Source organism: Clytia hemisphaerica, unplaced genomic scaffold (genome assembly GCF_902728285.1).
Source record: "Clytia hemisphaerica strain Z4C2 unplaced genomic scaffold, Clytia hemisphaerica genome assembly, whole genome shotgun sequence".
In the NCBI taxonomy this organism is placed as follows: Eukaryota; Metazoa; Cnidaria; class Hydrozoa; order Leptothecata; family Clytiidae; genus Clytia; species Clytia hemisphaerica.
In genome coordinates this window covers 1369294-1387302 of record NW_027103680.1, presented here as the reverse complement: position 1 = coordinate 1387302, position 18009 = coordinate 1369294, and the positions used below count along the sequence as shown (strand labels likewise).

At 34.3% G+C, this 18009-nt stretch overlaps 1 protein-coding gene across 4 annotated transcripts; it reads right to left on the bottom strand.

Moving 5' to 3' along the window:
- Nucleotides 1-1046: 1046 nt before the first annotated feature.
- On the bottom strand, nt 1047-14818 carry LOC136803760 (uncharacterized). Of its 4 annotated transcripts, none has more exons than XM_067060485.1 (5): nt 14572-14818; nt 7238-7932; nt 6977-7033; nt 6560-6639; nt 1047-1623 (listed from the first exon to the last, which is right to left on the bottom strand). In XM_067060485.1, exons 1-5 carry the CDS (start codon nt 14595-14597, stop codon nt 1225-1227), a joined length of 1257 nt encoding a protein of 418 aa, XP_066916586.1. In that variant the 5' UTR covers nt 14598-14818; the 3' UTR covers nt 1047-1224. The 4 variants fall into 4 exon arrangements, with proteins under 4 accessions (XP_066916586.1, XP_066916587.1, XP_066916585.1 ...); XM_067060486.1 differs by lacking the exon at nt 14572-14818 and adding an exon at nt 13000-13199; XM_067060484.1 differs by lacking the exon at nt 14572-14818 and adding an exon at nt 10117-10556.
- Between the last annotated feature and the right edge of the window lie 3191 nt (nt 14819-18009).

Here is an 18009-nt window from a genome sequence, read left to right as displayed (position 1 = left end):
GGATCTAACTACAAATTAACCATTGGCCAACACAGAGAAATACCTGGCGTTATCAATTTACCGCAAAGTGTAGATGATCAGTTTTATGTACACAATCGTGCGCCATTCTCGACAAAAGACAAAGACTGGTCTTCAAAAGAATGTGCAATTGATTTTGACGTTGGCTGGTGGTTTACAGGCTGCTACAAGGTGGATCTTGTCAGTCAAGTTTGTGGAGAAGAAACCAATTACCTCACAGGCAACTCTGGCATTCATTGGCATGATGCAAAAAATTCTGGATGGGAAAATTATTGTTTCACTGAGTCTACAATGTTAGTTCGAAAACACCGAAATTGAAACACTGGTCTTTAGGATCTGAATAACGTCCAAATATGGCTGAGTATTTGAATTCCATCGTTCAAATTAGATAATTCAGCTCAGATGGAAAATGTAGCGCAGTTTTTGCAGTGAAGATAAGTTTACTTGGTTATTTTCAGCGGGGACAAAAGCTAGAGTATAAATTTCCACTCGGACGATATTTGGCGAATTTTTCCAATGGGGAAGGGGTCTCATCGGGTCTGTGAGAAGGTGGTGGATGTAGTATTGTAAGTAAAGAGAATGAATTTGACACTTTTAGTTAGTTTATTTAATAATCACTCAGCACATGATGAAATTTTTCCGCTAATCTCAAACCTTGAAAAAAACTCCTAATTTAACTGGTTGAGTTTCTGATTGCACAGCTTAAGAAAAAATTTCACTTTTCAAAATGTTCATGTTAAGAGAAAAAATATTTTGTAGTTTTGTTTTCATTTGTCTACTGGAAATGGTGTGTCCCTGGGGGGGGGGGGGGGGGGGGGGGGGGGGGTGAGTGAGTCGGGGAGGGGGAGGGGTACTTAGGTAAACTTGGTCCGCACATTCCCAACATTCTCTAAGCCCCAATGGGGTTTTAGAGTATGGGTTTTTATCACTTCTATGTCACTTCTTTTGGTTCGTTTCATTAGAAAGCACAGCTTTATTTTTCGAAATGAAATTACAAATCTTATATATACATATCGACAAGTTTAAAATAAAAATGATATCGAATTATTATTGTGACAGCCGATTTTGAGGAGAGAGTTACAATATAATATTAATAATTCAATAAATTTGTTATTCTCTCTTATCTTGTCTCTAATCCAGCGGCTTCATTTAAAAATCCGTGTTATGTTAAAATTCATTCGACTCTTATTTTGTGATTGAATTTTCCTATGCAGTTCCATACCGGAGTTTACCTGACCTTGCAACAATAGGTGGATTAACGATGGTAGGTGCGTCAATACCTTCATTTTGATTCAATAAATTTCGAATTTCAATTTGTCGGAACATTGCATGAAAACTTTCCGTCACACGTCGATTACTTGCCGACGAAACGTCAAAAGGTGTACAATTGTATTGTGTAGCAACCTTGAATGATTCCTTGCGGTCCACCTGACGCATGCGTGATAGATCTCGTTTAGTACCCATTAGCATGACAGGGTAGTAACCAGTTATATTGTTCTCTGATAAATAATTTAAAACAAATTTCGCATAATCATATGAGGTGCGGTCAACGATGGAGTATAAAATCATGATGCCAGAATTTTGACCAAGTTCAATGTCATTTTCCTAAAAACGAAGAAAGGAAGTTAATGAAATATTTTAGATTTTACATTGGATATAATAGCATTTTCAACTTGTTCTGAGACTATAACTTATACCAATACCAATTGTCCTAGACTATGCTATAGTCTATGACAAGTCACTATCTAAAAAATAAGAACAAAGCCGAAGAAAATTCGCAAACGGGCTGAAAAGAGTTTATAGCCATTAGAGTTTGCCAGTCGTTTCTTCGAAACTCTCCCACCGATTTTTTCTGTATACCGCCATAACGCCCTACCGCCATACTTTGCCGCCTTTACTATCACTGTAACGGACGATAACTCTACATTTGTCCAGGCTTTATGTTCAAAACTGTGAGATGAACAACCCTGTCTCAGATCCTGGAGCTCAATGTGTAAATAACTATCCGATATAAAATGAAGGGCGTTGGGTAAAAAACAAGAATGGAAACTGAAGAATATAACTAAAGTCTGTCCAGATATAATTGGCAGTGGAAACAAGAATGCCTGTAACTTTTGATAGTCAAATATAATTATGGAATTTTTTTTTGGTTGTTTTAGAGAATCAAAAGCGCTATATTTGAATGTATTTTTGGTTGAAAAATTCGCAACTTTTAGCGGTTAAATTTACGATTGCAAAAATTGAGCTTTTTTCCACTTATGCTATAACATTCATTTTTACACCAGTGATAGTTCGACCTTAGGTTAAGAAGTTTTTTAAATTTCAAGGCAAACAGAAAAGTCCTTCGGAAGATATGGGACCCGAAATACCCCTTGGTAGCACTCTTCTGTGAAATATCAAATCTCCAATTTATTACTAAAAACGGGGGTAGTGATATGATTGATAAAACAGTTTTTCGATCATAACACATTTTACGATCTTTTTAATGACCTCATAGCCAAACTGGTCGTGTTCAGACCTGAAAGTTTAAGTTTAAGGTCCAAGTAGTACTTTGTTGATATGGGAATTTAATTATAATCACTTTTCTTTTGTCATCATCGATTGGCGATCTCGAGGAATCTCCTTTCCTAACTTGAAATCATGTCATCTTCTCTCTTGAGATACTTTGAAACAAAAAAGATTTCAGGGAATCCCTCTGCAAAACACTAATTCGTGGTCGTTGAAGCCATTACTGCTAGAGATGCTCCGACCGTCTCTAAGTCATAAATTTCACGTTCTTTTTTCTTCATTTACAAAAGGAGCATGCTTTTCACTTTTTAAACTAGAGGGTGATTCCTTTTTAAACTTTGGTTTAACTAATGAGGAGCGTGCCGTTAGATACAAAAGGAATATAAAAGAAACATGTAGACCTAATTGCTTTAAACCTTGGTCTGAACACGACCACTGTGTTTAGTGTTTTGGGAATTAGCAAAGTTCTTTAATGACTTAAAAATAACAAAGGCAATATAAGTTCATGCTTATCTTTTCAATAAAAGCAATTATACTGTGATTTCACTTCGTTTCGAAATAATCAATGATACCAATAATACCAATAAACCGACACTTTCCAACTTTTACTTGCACTGTTCAAAAAAGATAACATAACCCCCGTTTTTAGTAATAAATTGGAGATTTGATATTTCACAGAAAAGTGCTACCAAGGGGTATTTCGGGTCCCATATCTTCCGAAGGACTTTTCTGTTTGCCTTGAAATTTAAGAAACTTTTTAACCTAAGGTTGAACTACAACTGATGTAAAAATGAACGTTATAGCATAAGTAGAAAAAAAGCTCAATTTTTGCAATCGCAAATTTAACCACTAAAAATCGCGAATTTTTCAACCAAAAATACATTCGAATATAGCGCTTTTGATTCTCTAAAACAAGCAAAAAAAAATTTTCATAATTATATTTGACTATCAAAAGTTACAGGCATTCTTGTCTCCACTGCCAATTATATCTGGACATACTTTAAGCCGTTTTAGGGCAGAGTGAAGTTTATTGAAAACATGTCAAAAATAATGTAATTTGGAAGTTTGATAATTCGATAGGGCAATATGTTCGGATATAACGAATGAGATAAGGAGTAGGCGTATTTACTTAAAGTAAACATCAACCGAATTTCGTCATTCCAAGATTAAAGTATCAAATATTTATATTTTAAGGAAATCTATCAAAGAACATTTCCCGATAGGATTTTGCCTGCCGCAAATCTATTACAATTTATGAATATTTTTATAAATGACATATTGAATTAAGAAATTGTAGATCACATCAGGAAGTTCAACCCACGCTCGAACGTGGTAAAAGAATTCATATCTAGAATCTATGTGACCGGCTTTTCAAAACTCATGCTTTTAATTTGTCATCAATACTGGTCACATAGCTGACAGATGATATGTTGTTTGAACGTCCGCCTAACATTCACAACGTCCATAAAGCAATAAATGAGAAGTTTGAAACAATTTAGTTTACCAACACCAAAACCTTGGTGAAGTCTTTTTATTGTTGATCTTCTTGAATTATTATCAGATGCTCAGAGAGATTTGAGTAAATCAAACTTTACTTTCTAAATTAAGCATATAATAAGCCCAATAAAAGACTAAGCACTACGTAATACAAATTGAGTCAGTGTTATGGTCGTTAGGTATGGCTTTTATTTTGAAAAACACTTCAAATGAGATTGTACCTCTCTATGTAATTTATGAGAAATAATAACAGGATATTGAAAATAACCGCAAAAAGTGATATTTTAAAGTCAATTAAATGATGATGACTAAGATTCCCAGAATTACTCATTTTTGAAACTCGAAAATGATGTATTTTTAACTTTGAAATCTTTTTAAATTCCTTTGAGGTATCCCTCTGTCACAGACCCGCTGGGAGCCCAGCCCCACTGGAAAGATTGACAAAAAGTTTTTCCCGGTTGGAAAATACCTTAGAGTTTCAGTTCCACTTGGAAATTAACTTTTATTTCATCCACATTCGAAATTCAATATTTAAAAACTGCGCTTCAAATCCATTGCCACTGAATTTTTTAACCTTAGAACAAAGGAATTTCTATCCCCGTTATGATTTCAATAAGAATTTTTATCCCCACTGAGAAAAAAAGTTACACAGGGGCTGTGAGATAGGGGTGTTTTGAGACTTGATTCGAGGTTTAAGAAACGGTTGCAACCCCATGTAGATTGTTTTCTTTGAAGTAATAGACTGGAGTCATTCACAATCTATGTAATACAGTAATATGGGTGTTAGATGATAATACGATAATCGTAACGGAATAATATCAGTTTGAATAGACTACAATTTTTCCCTTCGTCTCTAGTATGCTAGACTATGCAGTAACAGTACTGATGTGAGAGGCTCTATGGCTCCTAAAGATAAGTCTTGACGCCAAGATTTAATTTGATACTCCTGGAATGTAGAGATGTTGCAATGAAAACACGAGAGAATACAAAATACACCAAAAAATAAAAACATTGTAATCCCCTAAAGGACTTTTGTGATGGTCGTGAGTAAAATTACCTAATGTTTTGTTTTGATTTGAGGTTACTTTGGTATTTCCGTACCTGAAAGTTATTTGTTGATTTTACTAACCATACACTTAACATAAAATACGAGGTTTTAATAATTTACCGACAGGTTTCTAATTTCTTACTTTCAAGGCTCGTTTTTTGCCTCTTCTTGAAGTACAAAGTTATATGTTCAATGCTTAAACCTCCTTACACTTTGTTTACATATATTTTCCACAGAGCCGTCCTGCTGCGCAGTTCACAAACTAAAATGCACTCTATTTTATCGAAAATACATCGCGGTAAAGATTTGCCATAGATGCTAATCAAATACGCTGTACTGTGTAGCCACCTTCGTTCCCAGGGTGAACATCAAGGATATTTTTATTTATATTTTATTTGATGAGTTTTAGCCCTGGTCTCGGGTGCCGGAAAGTATCGCATAATCTTGAAATATTGTGTTGTATTTTTTATCGTTACATGAACCTCACAAACGTTACGCACTTGTCTCTAAAGTCTACAAAACAACTGAATTTGGTAGCAATTACCAGACTCTTATTGTAGAGACACACGAAAAGGTTTTTTGAAGAGCAGAATGAATCGTGGGCGTTTGGTTTGGTTTGGTGTTGGCTGACGATTTCTTTGTAATTCTCACTTCCGCTGATTAGGAAACATTAAATCCATTGTCTATCTGATTTGGAAGACATACTTTATTATTTCCGATTGACTCCCGCAGCATTATTACATGCAAGAAATTATCTTCAAATTATTTTTAATCTACTTAGCATCAATTTAATTCTCTAAAACGTATAACAAAGAGCATTGCCACTAAAATATTGATATCATCCTTTATCATTTCAATTCATGTGTATTTTTGACTTGTGGCTCACTTTCTGTGACTCCTCCAGAACAGGATGAAATATTTGTCCAAGAGTTTTAGAGTATTTTTTTTCGTATTTTTGTTTTAAATCTTCTACCCATCTGTATCTGAATCATACAATTTACCCAATTTTATTACATTTGTAAATTTACATGACATTGTCAAACACCCTCTTCTCACAGACCCACTGGGAACCCTTCTCACTGGAAAAATTACCTAGAATGTCATCCCCTTTTCTGGCTGGAAAACAAAGGAATTCAAATCCCCAGCCATAAAAAACATGGGAATGTCAATCTCATCGAGTTTTGGTCCGTTAATTTTATCCCCACTAGCTGGTAAAACCCCACCGGGTCTGTGAGAAAAAGGTATTGTTAAAAGTGTTCAGAAAAAGCTTGAACAAGAAAAAGTCATATGAAAATAAAAACAAAAGTTGATTTCGATCCGTTTTAGAATGCATTGTAGCGTCAACCAAAGTGCTAATTTTTGTCAAAAAATAAGATACGAATCCTAGCATTTGTTGAAAATGCATTTGTACCAAAGGATTTATAAGACAAGAGGTATTGTTTACATCCTGCTGTTCAAAAAATTTCATAAAAACCATATTTAACTCACCATAGATTCAATATCATTGATGAGTATTTTAACATTGACTTCTTCATCTTCATATTTCATCACACGTGTGTATGTTTCTTCTACAAAATAAAACGTCGGAAAAATATAGATTATTGCAAAGTTCACCTTTAACCTCAGTTTATCGAATCTTACCAGCTCATAGTCCTCTAGCTAGCAGGGATTAAAGTTAAAGAGAGACATCATGACTATGATCTTAATCTTAGCCTTTTATTACCACGCCTCCTCAGTCGCTTGCGCGATAGTGTGAGTGGGCCTATTTTTTGGTGTAATGGCGTGATCCTTTTTATGACTCAAATATTAGATTTGGAGTGGACCGATCCATGAGAGTCTTATCAAGTATTTTACTTAGGTCCTTTGCTAAACACTCAATAACGTCTTAATGACGTCGTTGCTTACCTGCTGCTGATTTATATTCGTGAATGTATCTTCCCGTTAGAAAACGCACCGTCAGAGCTGAAAAACATGAAATATTTCTATAATTGATTAAAAATGACTAAAATTTATTTTATGCGATTGGCAAAAATTAATCAAGCAAATCCAATAAAATGAGGAATGTGCTGCTACATCATTTCTAAGCTTCGTGTGGAACCGTAAAATCAGAAAAATTGATAAATTAGCGAGTGTTACTTCCAAAGAACATAAGAAGGCGATACCAACCTGTTTTTCCGACGGACTTGCTTCCAAGTATATGAATTTTAAATGTTTTTAAATGTGTCTTTTTCAAAGATAAATGTGATTTAATATCCGGTGTAGAGGAACTTGATTCAAGTTGAAATTGGCTTTTTTGTAAAATTCTGTCTAACATTGGGTTACTACCGCTGACTTGACTTTGTTCGTGTAAACGTACAGCTGCCATGGTAACTTGTCGTCGTAGCGACGTTTTACGTTTATGTACGGCGGTATGGCTCTCATCAAACGAAGATTGACGTAAAAGTCTTGGTGATTGATTTCCGGTCGTTGACGATCGTCGAATCGGTAATTGTTTACCTTGAACTGTCGCTGAGGGAGGGTGCATTGACACAGAATGCCGACGCTGAAAAGTTGACGTAATCTTTTTCTTAACATTACTAAAAGCAAAATGACTGTTTTTTCGATTCTTTTGATTTGTGTTGTTATTATCGTCCATTTTTTTCGATGTTTGATTTGATGAAGATTCATATTCGTCGGAACTCGTCCTCCCATCCGAGCCTTCACTCGTATCATCAAAATATTCTCGGTCGATGCGTTTTCGTCGTCGTAAACTACCGAATCGTGGACTACGAGGAATTGGACTTTCAGACCGGAAATGTGGCTCGCTGCTCATATTGTATATGTTGTGTTGGAAATATGGGCCTGTCATTCCCTCCCCTTGCCTAAAATTAAAAGAAAATATAAACGTAATTAGCAAACTGTCCAATAAGGTCTTCAAAATATATGTATGGTAAACTTTAACAAGCATTGCCGCCCGTCAAAGCAATGAAGTATAAGCCCAAAGGGCTAGAAGCAAATCTCTAACCTTTCTCAGGCAAGAAAAAGGGAAGCCCTAAGATATGCCACGTGTTATTGTCGACGGATTGAATCTTTCAATTCCTTTGTTTCCGAGTGATATTTTTTTCGAAATTCAGTGGTAAATTTTTGTTTCAATCTGCCATATGTGTTAAAATCAGGCGGGCCGCTCTAAGCCACGCAGCTTTGGTAGGATTTGTTGGTTTCAAATTCTACCAAGGAGATTCGCTATTAGCCCTTCGGGCTTAAATACGCCATTGCGTCAAACTCTTCATACAGAAATAAATGTTCTTGCTTTTAAAAGTGTTTTAGCAAAATAATGATCCTGTCTATGTCTAGGATATCTTTTTGTTGAAGTTAGAGTTGGTGAAACCAAAAAGCAATATTCTCACTCCTTCCAAATAATAGATTTATTATTCTAAAGTTTCAAACTTTAAAACAATTGCAACAAAGTTCAAATTCCAGCCTATTTTTATCGATCTGTCATACCTTTGAAAAGATCCATTCGTTCAAGAAAATTTGAGACACAGACAGACAGATGATGAAAAACTCACAGCAATGATAGACAATATTATGAAAATAGTTATCAAATTCAAAATTCGAGAACAAAATTTAAGAAAGATAACTCTCTCTCAAAAGTATACATTGCAATAAATCGTTTTAAAATCTCCATGAAAATTAATACCAAGCAAACAAGAAAAAGGGCATGAAAAAAATGAAATCAAATTTTAACAGTATTTGAGAGGTGTAAATAGCAACACGGATAAAAGAAAGGGCAACTAAATTTACGAGCTTTTAGATTTATGAATAGTTTGAAGAGATTTTTCAATATTGTAGCATTAAAGTGCTAAAATCTTGAATGCTTTTGACGTCACGGAGAGAAGATATTTTATAAAGTCTTGAAGATTCCAAAATTTGATTTCCGGATGTAGAACAAGAAATATTAGTTTCTGGAACTATTTAGTCTTTAGTGCTTTTAATTAAAATAAAAAAATTATAAGAACAATTTTATAAGAATATTGGGGCTCAAACTCAACAAAAGGCTGAATTTCAAGTAATTTAAATGCGAAAATTCTGACCACTCCAATTTATCACAAGAAATAAAACCATGAAAAGAACAATTTGAGGCTCTTACTTAGGGCTGTTAAATAAGAACAGCCGAGTTTCATAAAAAGCTTGCTGGTTCTTATAGGTGTAGTAGACTTTCTTCATCAACATTTTACTTCCAATAAAACTAAAAATCACCTTACTTTAGAACCCACATACTGATGTAGTAATTAAAATTTCAATCAATCTTTTTCCCCTCGGTAAAAAAAGTTACAAGTCAAAATCTTCAAAATGTTGCAAAAAGCAATCCTTAGTTCAACTGACCAAGTATAAAAAAGAGCATCGTCAAAATTACCAACTTTATAGAATATATAGTATTTTCAAACAAGGTAGCTCTTTCCTGAAGATTGGCATTGTCAATCAAATGATGATTATAATAGAAAACCGGGTGTTTTGACGGTGTATCATTAATGATAATTAATGGGCTATTTATAATTAGTTTTCTTCTCCCCATTTCTGTATTTTTTCCTGTCAATTCATTTTGAGAAGGCATTTGCAAACTCATTGCTTTTTCTTTTCAATCCAATTCCTTGTCACGATCAGAAACAATTATGGGTTTAAAGTATGTCTGCATATTGAAGAAAAGGAAAAAGATTATGGCCACACACGCAATTTTTGAATGGCGGCCATAATGTTGTTAATTACGCAACTTGAATTTTAAATTGATTTTGATTTAATTTCCAAAGCAAGGAGTTGCAACAAACATAATATCTATTTGGTTTAAAGAACAATTTAAAAAAAAGTGCGGGTAGCGAGAACTAGGAGAACTGGGAGAATATGTTGAGATTTCTTCATCTATCACCCCTGTCTCATGTAGTACTGAGCTACAGTGACCTTCTGTAAACAAGGCATTTGGGGTTTTCTTTGGCTTTCCGGAGTCTATGTTAAAGAGAAAATGTTGTCCAATCTCATTCGATACAAATAGACTTAAAATAGAAACAAACCCGGTTTGGGGTGGTGGAACAATTGCACTTTTTCGAACAGCCGCAACCATTATTTCTCAATTAGTATTTTATCTTGTGTTCACTAAAGTTGTAAATAACCAAGAATCTAAAACACCACAACAACATACAAATTTTCTGATCGACTATGCTTCTCGATGTCTCTAGCAAATGTATTCTTGAATCATCCACTCTCCTCTCTCACTAAGATACATAAGATATCTTTCTTCGAACTCAAAAAAGTCAAAAAATATTGACTGTGAGTCACGAATCCAATGTCAAACAAATTAAATGCAAATTTTCGTCACATAAAGTCCATACGCATTTGAAAAATTATACAAACATGCAATCCAGATGATGAAACGAGATAGTCGTGAAGTGAGCTCTTTTTCATAAAAAAAATCGCTAATGGTATTTTTAGAATAGAATACCCACTCGCATTTGGAATGCGCTAAGTCGTATTGTCGTAAAGGTGGGTATCAACGTAAGAAAAACAAATGGGTCATCCTAACCTTTGACGTCAAACCAAGACCAATGCAATGTCTTCAGATATTTATTTGTTTGTAATCCTTTTCATGGCATTTGAAGACTCTCAGAGACAAAATCACGCTTTTTTATCTATTTCTTTTATAAGAAAAATAAGACTAAAAAAGTGCAGTGGGGGCATTATTTCTTTCTTTCAAATACGAGCTTTGGGGTATCATTAGTGAAGATTGCAAAGGGTAGGCGAAGGTTAAGCTAATGGACCGTTATAGTGATTCAGAGCAAGAGAAAACTATGGAAGAATTCTCTACATTTCTAAATTTGAGGTTGTCTGACCAGGCCAGAACCCAGCTGGCACACAACGTTGTTTCAACGTTCATCTAACGTTATATGGATGTTATGAACGTTAGATAAACGTCGAAAAAACGTTGTGTGCCAGCTGGGAAAGCTTACTCTCAATGCATTGTATCTTATAAGAAATCAATTTATCATAGGCTTAAAAACAAGATAGGTGTTCGGACGGAGGTCCTCTTTGATAATACTTAATAGACCACTAATTTGTTTGATCTTGATTGTGTTTACGAAACTTTTATGCTGTGATTTTGCAATTGCAATCTTTTAACAAGATTTTGAGATTTGCAAGACAAAAATATGCATTCCTTAGACATAACGGATAATTTCATACTCTATGAAGGCACCTTGTTGCTTAGAGAAATGACATGCATCTAGAAACATCCCCGTATCTGGGTGGAAAAATTGGTCGAATAAGTTTTCCCGGTGAGAAAAATGCCCTGGATTGCTTTAACTGAAAGAATGCACTGATCCCATATATATTATTTGGAAAAAAACTTTTTAGCTCTTTTAAACAAAAATAACAAAACCCCAAACCTTATAAGACATTCTCATCGTTAAACTCCGTCATTTTTTCCAATTGGCCAAAATATATTACCACAGGGTTAGTGAAATAGCGATGTCTGCAAACTATCCATATTAACATGGTATCACCGCAGTTAAATGAAGTAACCAATGTTGTTTAGTTCGTTTTGAAAATAAATGAAGCTTTCTCAGGATGTAATAATCGAGACGACCCTTCAATAATTAAATAGCCCATCGTATTTCCTTTCTTGATTAGATGCAACCAGATTTGGTGCAACTGTTCGTATATTTTTTCTTAAATTTAAGGCTACAAGTCTATAGGCTAAAAGATAGTTTGTTTTGATAATTTACAAACTAGACTTGGGTAAAGCTAATTTGAACGACTAATATGAAATCAAATCAGACAGTATAATTATAAAAGATTATGGCTTAAAAATATCAGACAACGCTGACATTCAAAAGGTATGTTATCTAGATCTTCAAAGTACATTCAAAGGGAACTATTATTGCACGTAGACGACATTCTATCTGCATCACTAAGCGACCGCCTAATCCTTATGGCGGCCGAAGTTTTTCCGCCAATCGGACCTGAACATAAATACAGGCTGCTTGCCTGTTTTAGCTAATCAGGAAATTGAAATCAAATCCTTTTTACAATTGATTGAATCGACAAAAGTAAACATAGTTTATTTCCATCAGCTAACGGATATGAAGCATAAAGGGCATTAAAAAGGAGACTAAGAAGTAATTTAAGATTTAACTGTCAAATATTTCCAGGGAAAGCCAATGAGTTCAGAATGTGAAAGATAATATGCATCTTAAATCAGGGGGGCGCTTCAACCAGGTATAATATCTCGGTAGAATTCCGAAATTTGAAAAAAACTTTATTTAAATATAACCAAAACGAGATATTTTTTATTCGAGATAATCAAATCATTGTTTAACCAGCTCTTTGTATTGTTCGAATAAATTATTTTAAATCATCGGGGGGGGGAGGCTAGGAAAGTATTTTTTACCCTGCTTGCTTATTAAGGTTTTTAGTGTCACCTACAAGGGAAAAATGACGATGAACATTCTTGAGCTATGATGAACCCATTTGACCAGTTAGCAAAATACTGATATTCTTAAGTCGTTGCGTCAAATTAAAACGTGATTATATTTATAAGAATTTTTACGTAATATCTTTAAGTTATTAAGCTAACTTTAAAGCAAATTCTTCTGATTGCTGGTACTATGACGATTTCAAGATCTGTATTTTGTTCCTAAACCGACTTTTACCTCACCTCGTCACCCCTTATTAGATCTCAACAGTAGTTAATGTCTTATTTTCCACTTAGTGGAAAAGTTTTCCGCGTATTAAGTTATCCAAAATACACGAGGATGACAGCTGAGTCCGTCGGTTTAACCTTTGAAAATTCGAAAGATAATCCTTACATAGATAGGTATATTGAAGTTCTCGGCAAAAAAATTGAAAATCTTCTTGACCAATATCAGGATACTAAGTTTATGAAATGAAATTTAACTTACGGGTTGAAGACGTCCAACGTATTCATCTTCATTTGAAAAGAAGAATAAATACCAAGATCCAAACAATCTCGCGAAAATCCAAAACAACAAACTTTTTAACTAGATTTTTTTTGTTACAACCCACGTCCTTATAATAAGAAAAATTACCCCTTCAAGGAGCCGGCCGAATCAAACATTACATTAGAAGAAAAAAAGTCATCGATTTTTTTTATGTAATGAGTAGGCAATATTAACAGAAGCAAACCTAGTGCACTCCGTGGTAGCGGATATCCTGTTTGAAGGTCGTTAGTTTATATAAAAATGACAGGTCTCATTTCCTCTCTGCGATGAAGAAACCTTTTTCAGGGATATCTAAAGCGGGAATCTCAAATGAAGCATGAGAAATGTCAAATTTGGTAAGTGGCAAAATAAAAATCTCTTCATCGTGAATATTAAAGCACCTCTTAGTCCGCCATATTTACGCTCGTGACAGCCTCTTGAAATCTTGAAAAAGGTTTCAACATAGATTCAGATTCGAAATTCTTTACTTCAAAATACAGAATATTCATTCAATGTCATTAGAAAGATGTATCCATTCATAGAACATTCAATTAACGTCCATTCCATAACCTAGTGGGCTACTGACGAAAAGCAAAGCCACCAAAATCAACACAACCTTGTTTTTCAACCACTTCAAAAGCTCAAGTGTTTTCAATACCAAGTCCAAAAATGTTTAACTCACTGCTTTGTAAAGTTTTACAAAACGTGAAATGCGAGCGAGCATATCTCCCCCTCATTTTCGTACTTTATAATACTCTTTTAACACATTTTTTTTCAACGCGTCGTTAACTTAAACGTTTGACCGTTATATAATGAACCCAGATAAAGAAACAGACTTTCACCTTTTCAGCATTTTCACCCTGTTTGTAACTGCTTACATAAAGTTCGGAAGCTCATAAAAAGGTCATGCCTTCTATATTTGTTTTAGACCGCTGGATGTATTAATGGCAGCAAATGTTCGATTTTTGCGTCAGGAATCTCCTCTACAAATACACCCCTGTGTCACAGACCCGCTGGGAACCCAGCCCACTGGAAAATTCAGCAAAAAATTTGTCCCCGGTGGGAAAATATTCTGGAATTTCGACCCCACCGGGAGATCGTCTTTGATTTCATCCCCACTTAAAATTCAATGTTTAAAAATTGAACTCTAAAACCATCACCATCACTGGATTTTTGCGTCAGAAATCTCCTCTACAAATACACCCCTGCGTCGACGTTTATTGGTCAGTTCAGACAATCTTCTTTGAATAAGAAATTCGGCCCTTTTATTGAAATCATGCAAGATATAAATCATCATTTTATTTTTTGAAGTCACACACATACACACACGTAAAGGAACCATTATAGCACTTCATCACTATATGAATACGTGAGGAGCTTTATCTCTATTCATGATACGGATAAAAAATAATGTTAAAATTTAGGGCTTAAATAATATGCAAATCCCACGCTAATGTTTAAAAGAGAATTTAATTCCAAGGGAAATCCTTAGCGAAAACTAAAATAAATGAGCATGAAATTAGAAATACTTACAAAGCTAAATTGTTAAGGTTCCTCATCTTGATATAAATATGAAAGTCTTTTGTGGAGACAGTTAATCCAAGAATTTTGTTAAAAAATATGCAATGCAATCTTTTATATTCAACCAACGATTGTATCCACTTGAGAATGCTCTTGAAATTATCAAAAATCAACAAACCAAAGTAACAAAGGCTGAACACAATATCAGACCATACAAAACTAGAAAAAAAATCGTCAAGAAAAAATTACCTCATAATTTAAACTTAACTGTCAAAAATGATCTTATCGCATATCCGAAATGCGCCTTAAGCAATCTAGTACTTAGTCCCCTAATTATTAATTATGTAATTAAGTACAGTAATAAGTACAACTTTATTGCAAAAAAAGACTGGTATAGAGTCATTAGTACTTAAGTACCCTAACCACGAATAAGGTTTTTGGAACAAGTCAAACGAGAAATGGTTAGGTATTTTGCTTTTTTTGGTATATCAAATTGGTTTGTTGAAAAAGCTATTAAAAACCATAGACGATGCTTGGTTACCCTGGTTTCAAAATCAAATTTTATTAAAGAAATTGATTACATAGTCAGTCCAATACCTCTGTCCCATTGGCAATGCTAGAGAATGAGGGTGCTCCTGATTACTCAGGAAAATGGACATAAATACTCACAAAATGGGAAAAAAAGAACATGTTAAGAATATTTCAAAGCCTAAAACTCGAAAATTTAAAAACATCTAAAGAATTTATTTTCAAATGTTCTTATAAAAAATGTTTTGTCATAGGGAAGCGTCTTTCCCTTTCGTTCTTGTTCGTATAACGGTTGAGTCGTTGAGTAAATTACCGTAGCAAAATGAAGATAAAATTTCTTTAAGTTAATACCTAATTAGCGAATTGTAGGCTGTCGCAAATTTGCGCTAATCTTTCAAAATCCTAGCATAATTGATGTCAACAAAAGATGCTAGTGATAATAATTTGAATGCTTCGATAAATTACAAGTCGTCCAGTGATGGTTAGTTGTGAATTCCATACACTTTATTCTTTATTGAAAAGACATATTTCATAGGAGCAACCAAAATTTTTGAAGGCTTCGGATGTTCTTAACTTAAGTCTTAAGTTTAAAGCTTAAAAATGTTTTTCATCATTTTTAAAGCGTTTTTGTCCACTTTCCAAAGCAGAGCTCACAAAGCCCTATAGGAACCAGTTCTTAACTGGTTCCTAACATTTTGGCCATCTAAGCCTCATGTTCTTATTAGCCTCCGTCTCGGAAGAGGACTGGGCCCGAATTTGCGGACGTTTTCACAGTTTCACTTTCGTTTTCGGCTATACGACAGCGTTTCCAAGCAGAAAGCAGAGGGAATCTGTGAAATTATTGCAGGGAATGCTAACCTATTTTTCCAGTGTTTCTCAAGATTGGAGCAAGATTATTGTTCTAGAAAATTCATAAAGACCTAATAGTTTCAGATTAGTATGATTTCATCGGAAAAAACATTTACACCAAAGCTCCTTATTGATATGTGAAGGCTACCAAAAATAGCAATGTCCTCCATCAGAACAACTTTAACATAAGGGACAAGGACAGTCAAGAAGTCTACTTCTTTGTTGAAAATTTGCACAAAATACTTAGAGAAAATGGTACTATGGAAGCCCATTCTATACTCCTAAATGATAGTTGAAGGATCAGCAGTTGAGAGGGTTGATTAAAATAGAAATCAAAGCACACAATAAAGTATACATATATATTTGTCCAGAAAGAACCCTGGCATGTTGTTTGCTTTGTTTTGGTGTTTAAAAATATGTACTTATCAGTCCTAAAAAATACAAATTCGAATATAATGAGGGCAATGAGTCTGGTTAAATGTTACTAAATTTACAAGAAAGGATTACTGAAAAAATACTACTGTATGTACTACTGATGAACTAAAATCAAAAACTAAAACTTTACCATAAATTTACATTACGACAATCTAAAAATCTATCTTTAATAGCAACAAAGAAAAAAAACATGGCTCAAAGTTTTAAAAACAGAGCTAGTCAGAACTTCAATTCAGTAGGTATAGAGCTTTCAAAATTTGAAAACAGACACTGCATTGGTTACTACAAGACATTCTATCCACATGGTTTTTTCGATTCACGAAAAAAATAAAGTATTTATCAAAAAAAGGTTCTCTTTTTTTTTGGTAATCAATTCCAACAAACAACAATCAATATAACAGTTTTTTGGCAACCATCCCACAGTGTAAACATTATCAACCAACTAAACCCACACCGCCAAAATTGTAAAAATAAAGTCAATAATTTCTATCAACAATTTCTCGTAAAATGTTTTTTTCCAACATTCTGATACCAATCATGGCTGGAGGCATCATGTGTAGAGTGACTGTGTGGCATTTCATTGCTGTTAATGATCCCGATACCAAACATCAACCCCCGCCAAGCCAAATCTGTCGATATTAAAAATTTCCATTAAAATTATAATTGAAACTTATCTCGTAAAATGCTTTTTTCAACATTCTGGAGGTGTTCAAAGTTAGAGGTATCATATGTAGAGCCAAGCAATACATGAAAAGTCATTTGCTATCCCATTTGCCATGAGATATATGAGTCAACAAATCAAACAAAAACCAACAAATCATGTCTCTTCACTTTCATGTCACATCGTGTTTATATGGGGTATCAGAAAGCCAATCCACAAGAAGAGCCATCTTCCTTTATTATGGAGTGTTCCAAAACTATTGGTAGGTTGTTTGGAAGTAAAGAAACCCACACAGTTTGTTTTATTTTGAAGATTTAACTTGAAAACAAACTGCATCTTTCCAGTAGAAACTCATGTTTCAACCTGCTACATAACATTGGTCAGTCGGGTCTGCTACTAACATGTAATAGTTTTATTATAGCCGAGCTTGAGAATCCGTAGGCAAAACTTGTAACATGTATTATGTGTATAATTATGTCAGTCGACTTGAATTATGATACATTACTCACATTTCACTGGATGCATTTTCGCTGTGAAATTATCCGCAAAATTTTCTGACCGCGTTCTGAGACGGAGGCTAATATAGCTTGTTCTTATAATAAAAATGTGTAATGACCAACAATGAGACTTATAAAAAAATTGTAATAAAAGAAAGTAAGGGAGAAAAGACACTTTTTTATTTATTTCTTTCCTGACTGACATCGCTCTACTTTTGTATTGAGCACTGTAAAAAACTGAAGAAATACTTAAAAACTAGAAAGAAAGTTTCAAGTTTATTTGAAAACTGTTGTAAGAGGTATATAGTGCTCTTCTGCTGGCAGAGAGTTTTTGTTAAATTGCTTCCATCGCATCATTTTCAAGGTTAGTCAGTCGGGAGGCTGAAAGCTGTGATTATTTCAACAATTGTCTACAATTGTCTACATCCACCCCGCACCAAATTTCATATCGAAATATTTACCGCTGGTCACTAAGGAGAA

What these genes read in the sequence shown, in the direction of transcription:
- LOC136803760 (XM_067060484.1), bottom strand. Translation starts at nt 10,166, where the DNA reads ATGGTTGCGGCTGTTCGAAAAAGTGCAATTGTTCCACCACCCCAAACC. An exon ending in CAAGTCCGTCGGAAAAACAG is followed by an intron (nt 7,034 to 7,237) that starts GTTGGTATCGCC and finishes CATGTTTTTCAG; the next exon opens with CTCTGACGGTGCGTTTTCTA. An exon ending in TCAATGATATTGAATCTATG is followed by an intron (nt 1,624 to 6,559) that starts GTGAGTTAAATA and finishes CTTCGTTTTTAG; the next exon opens with GAAAATGACATTGAACTTGG.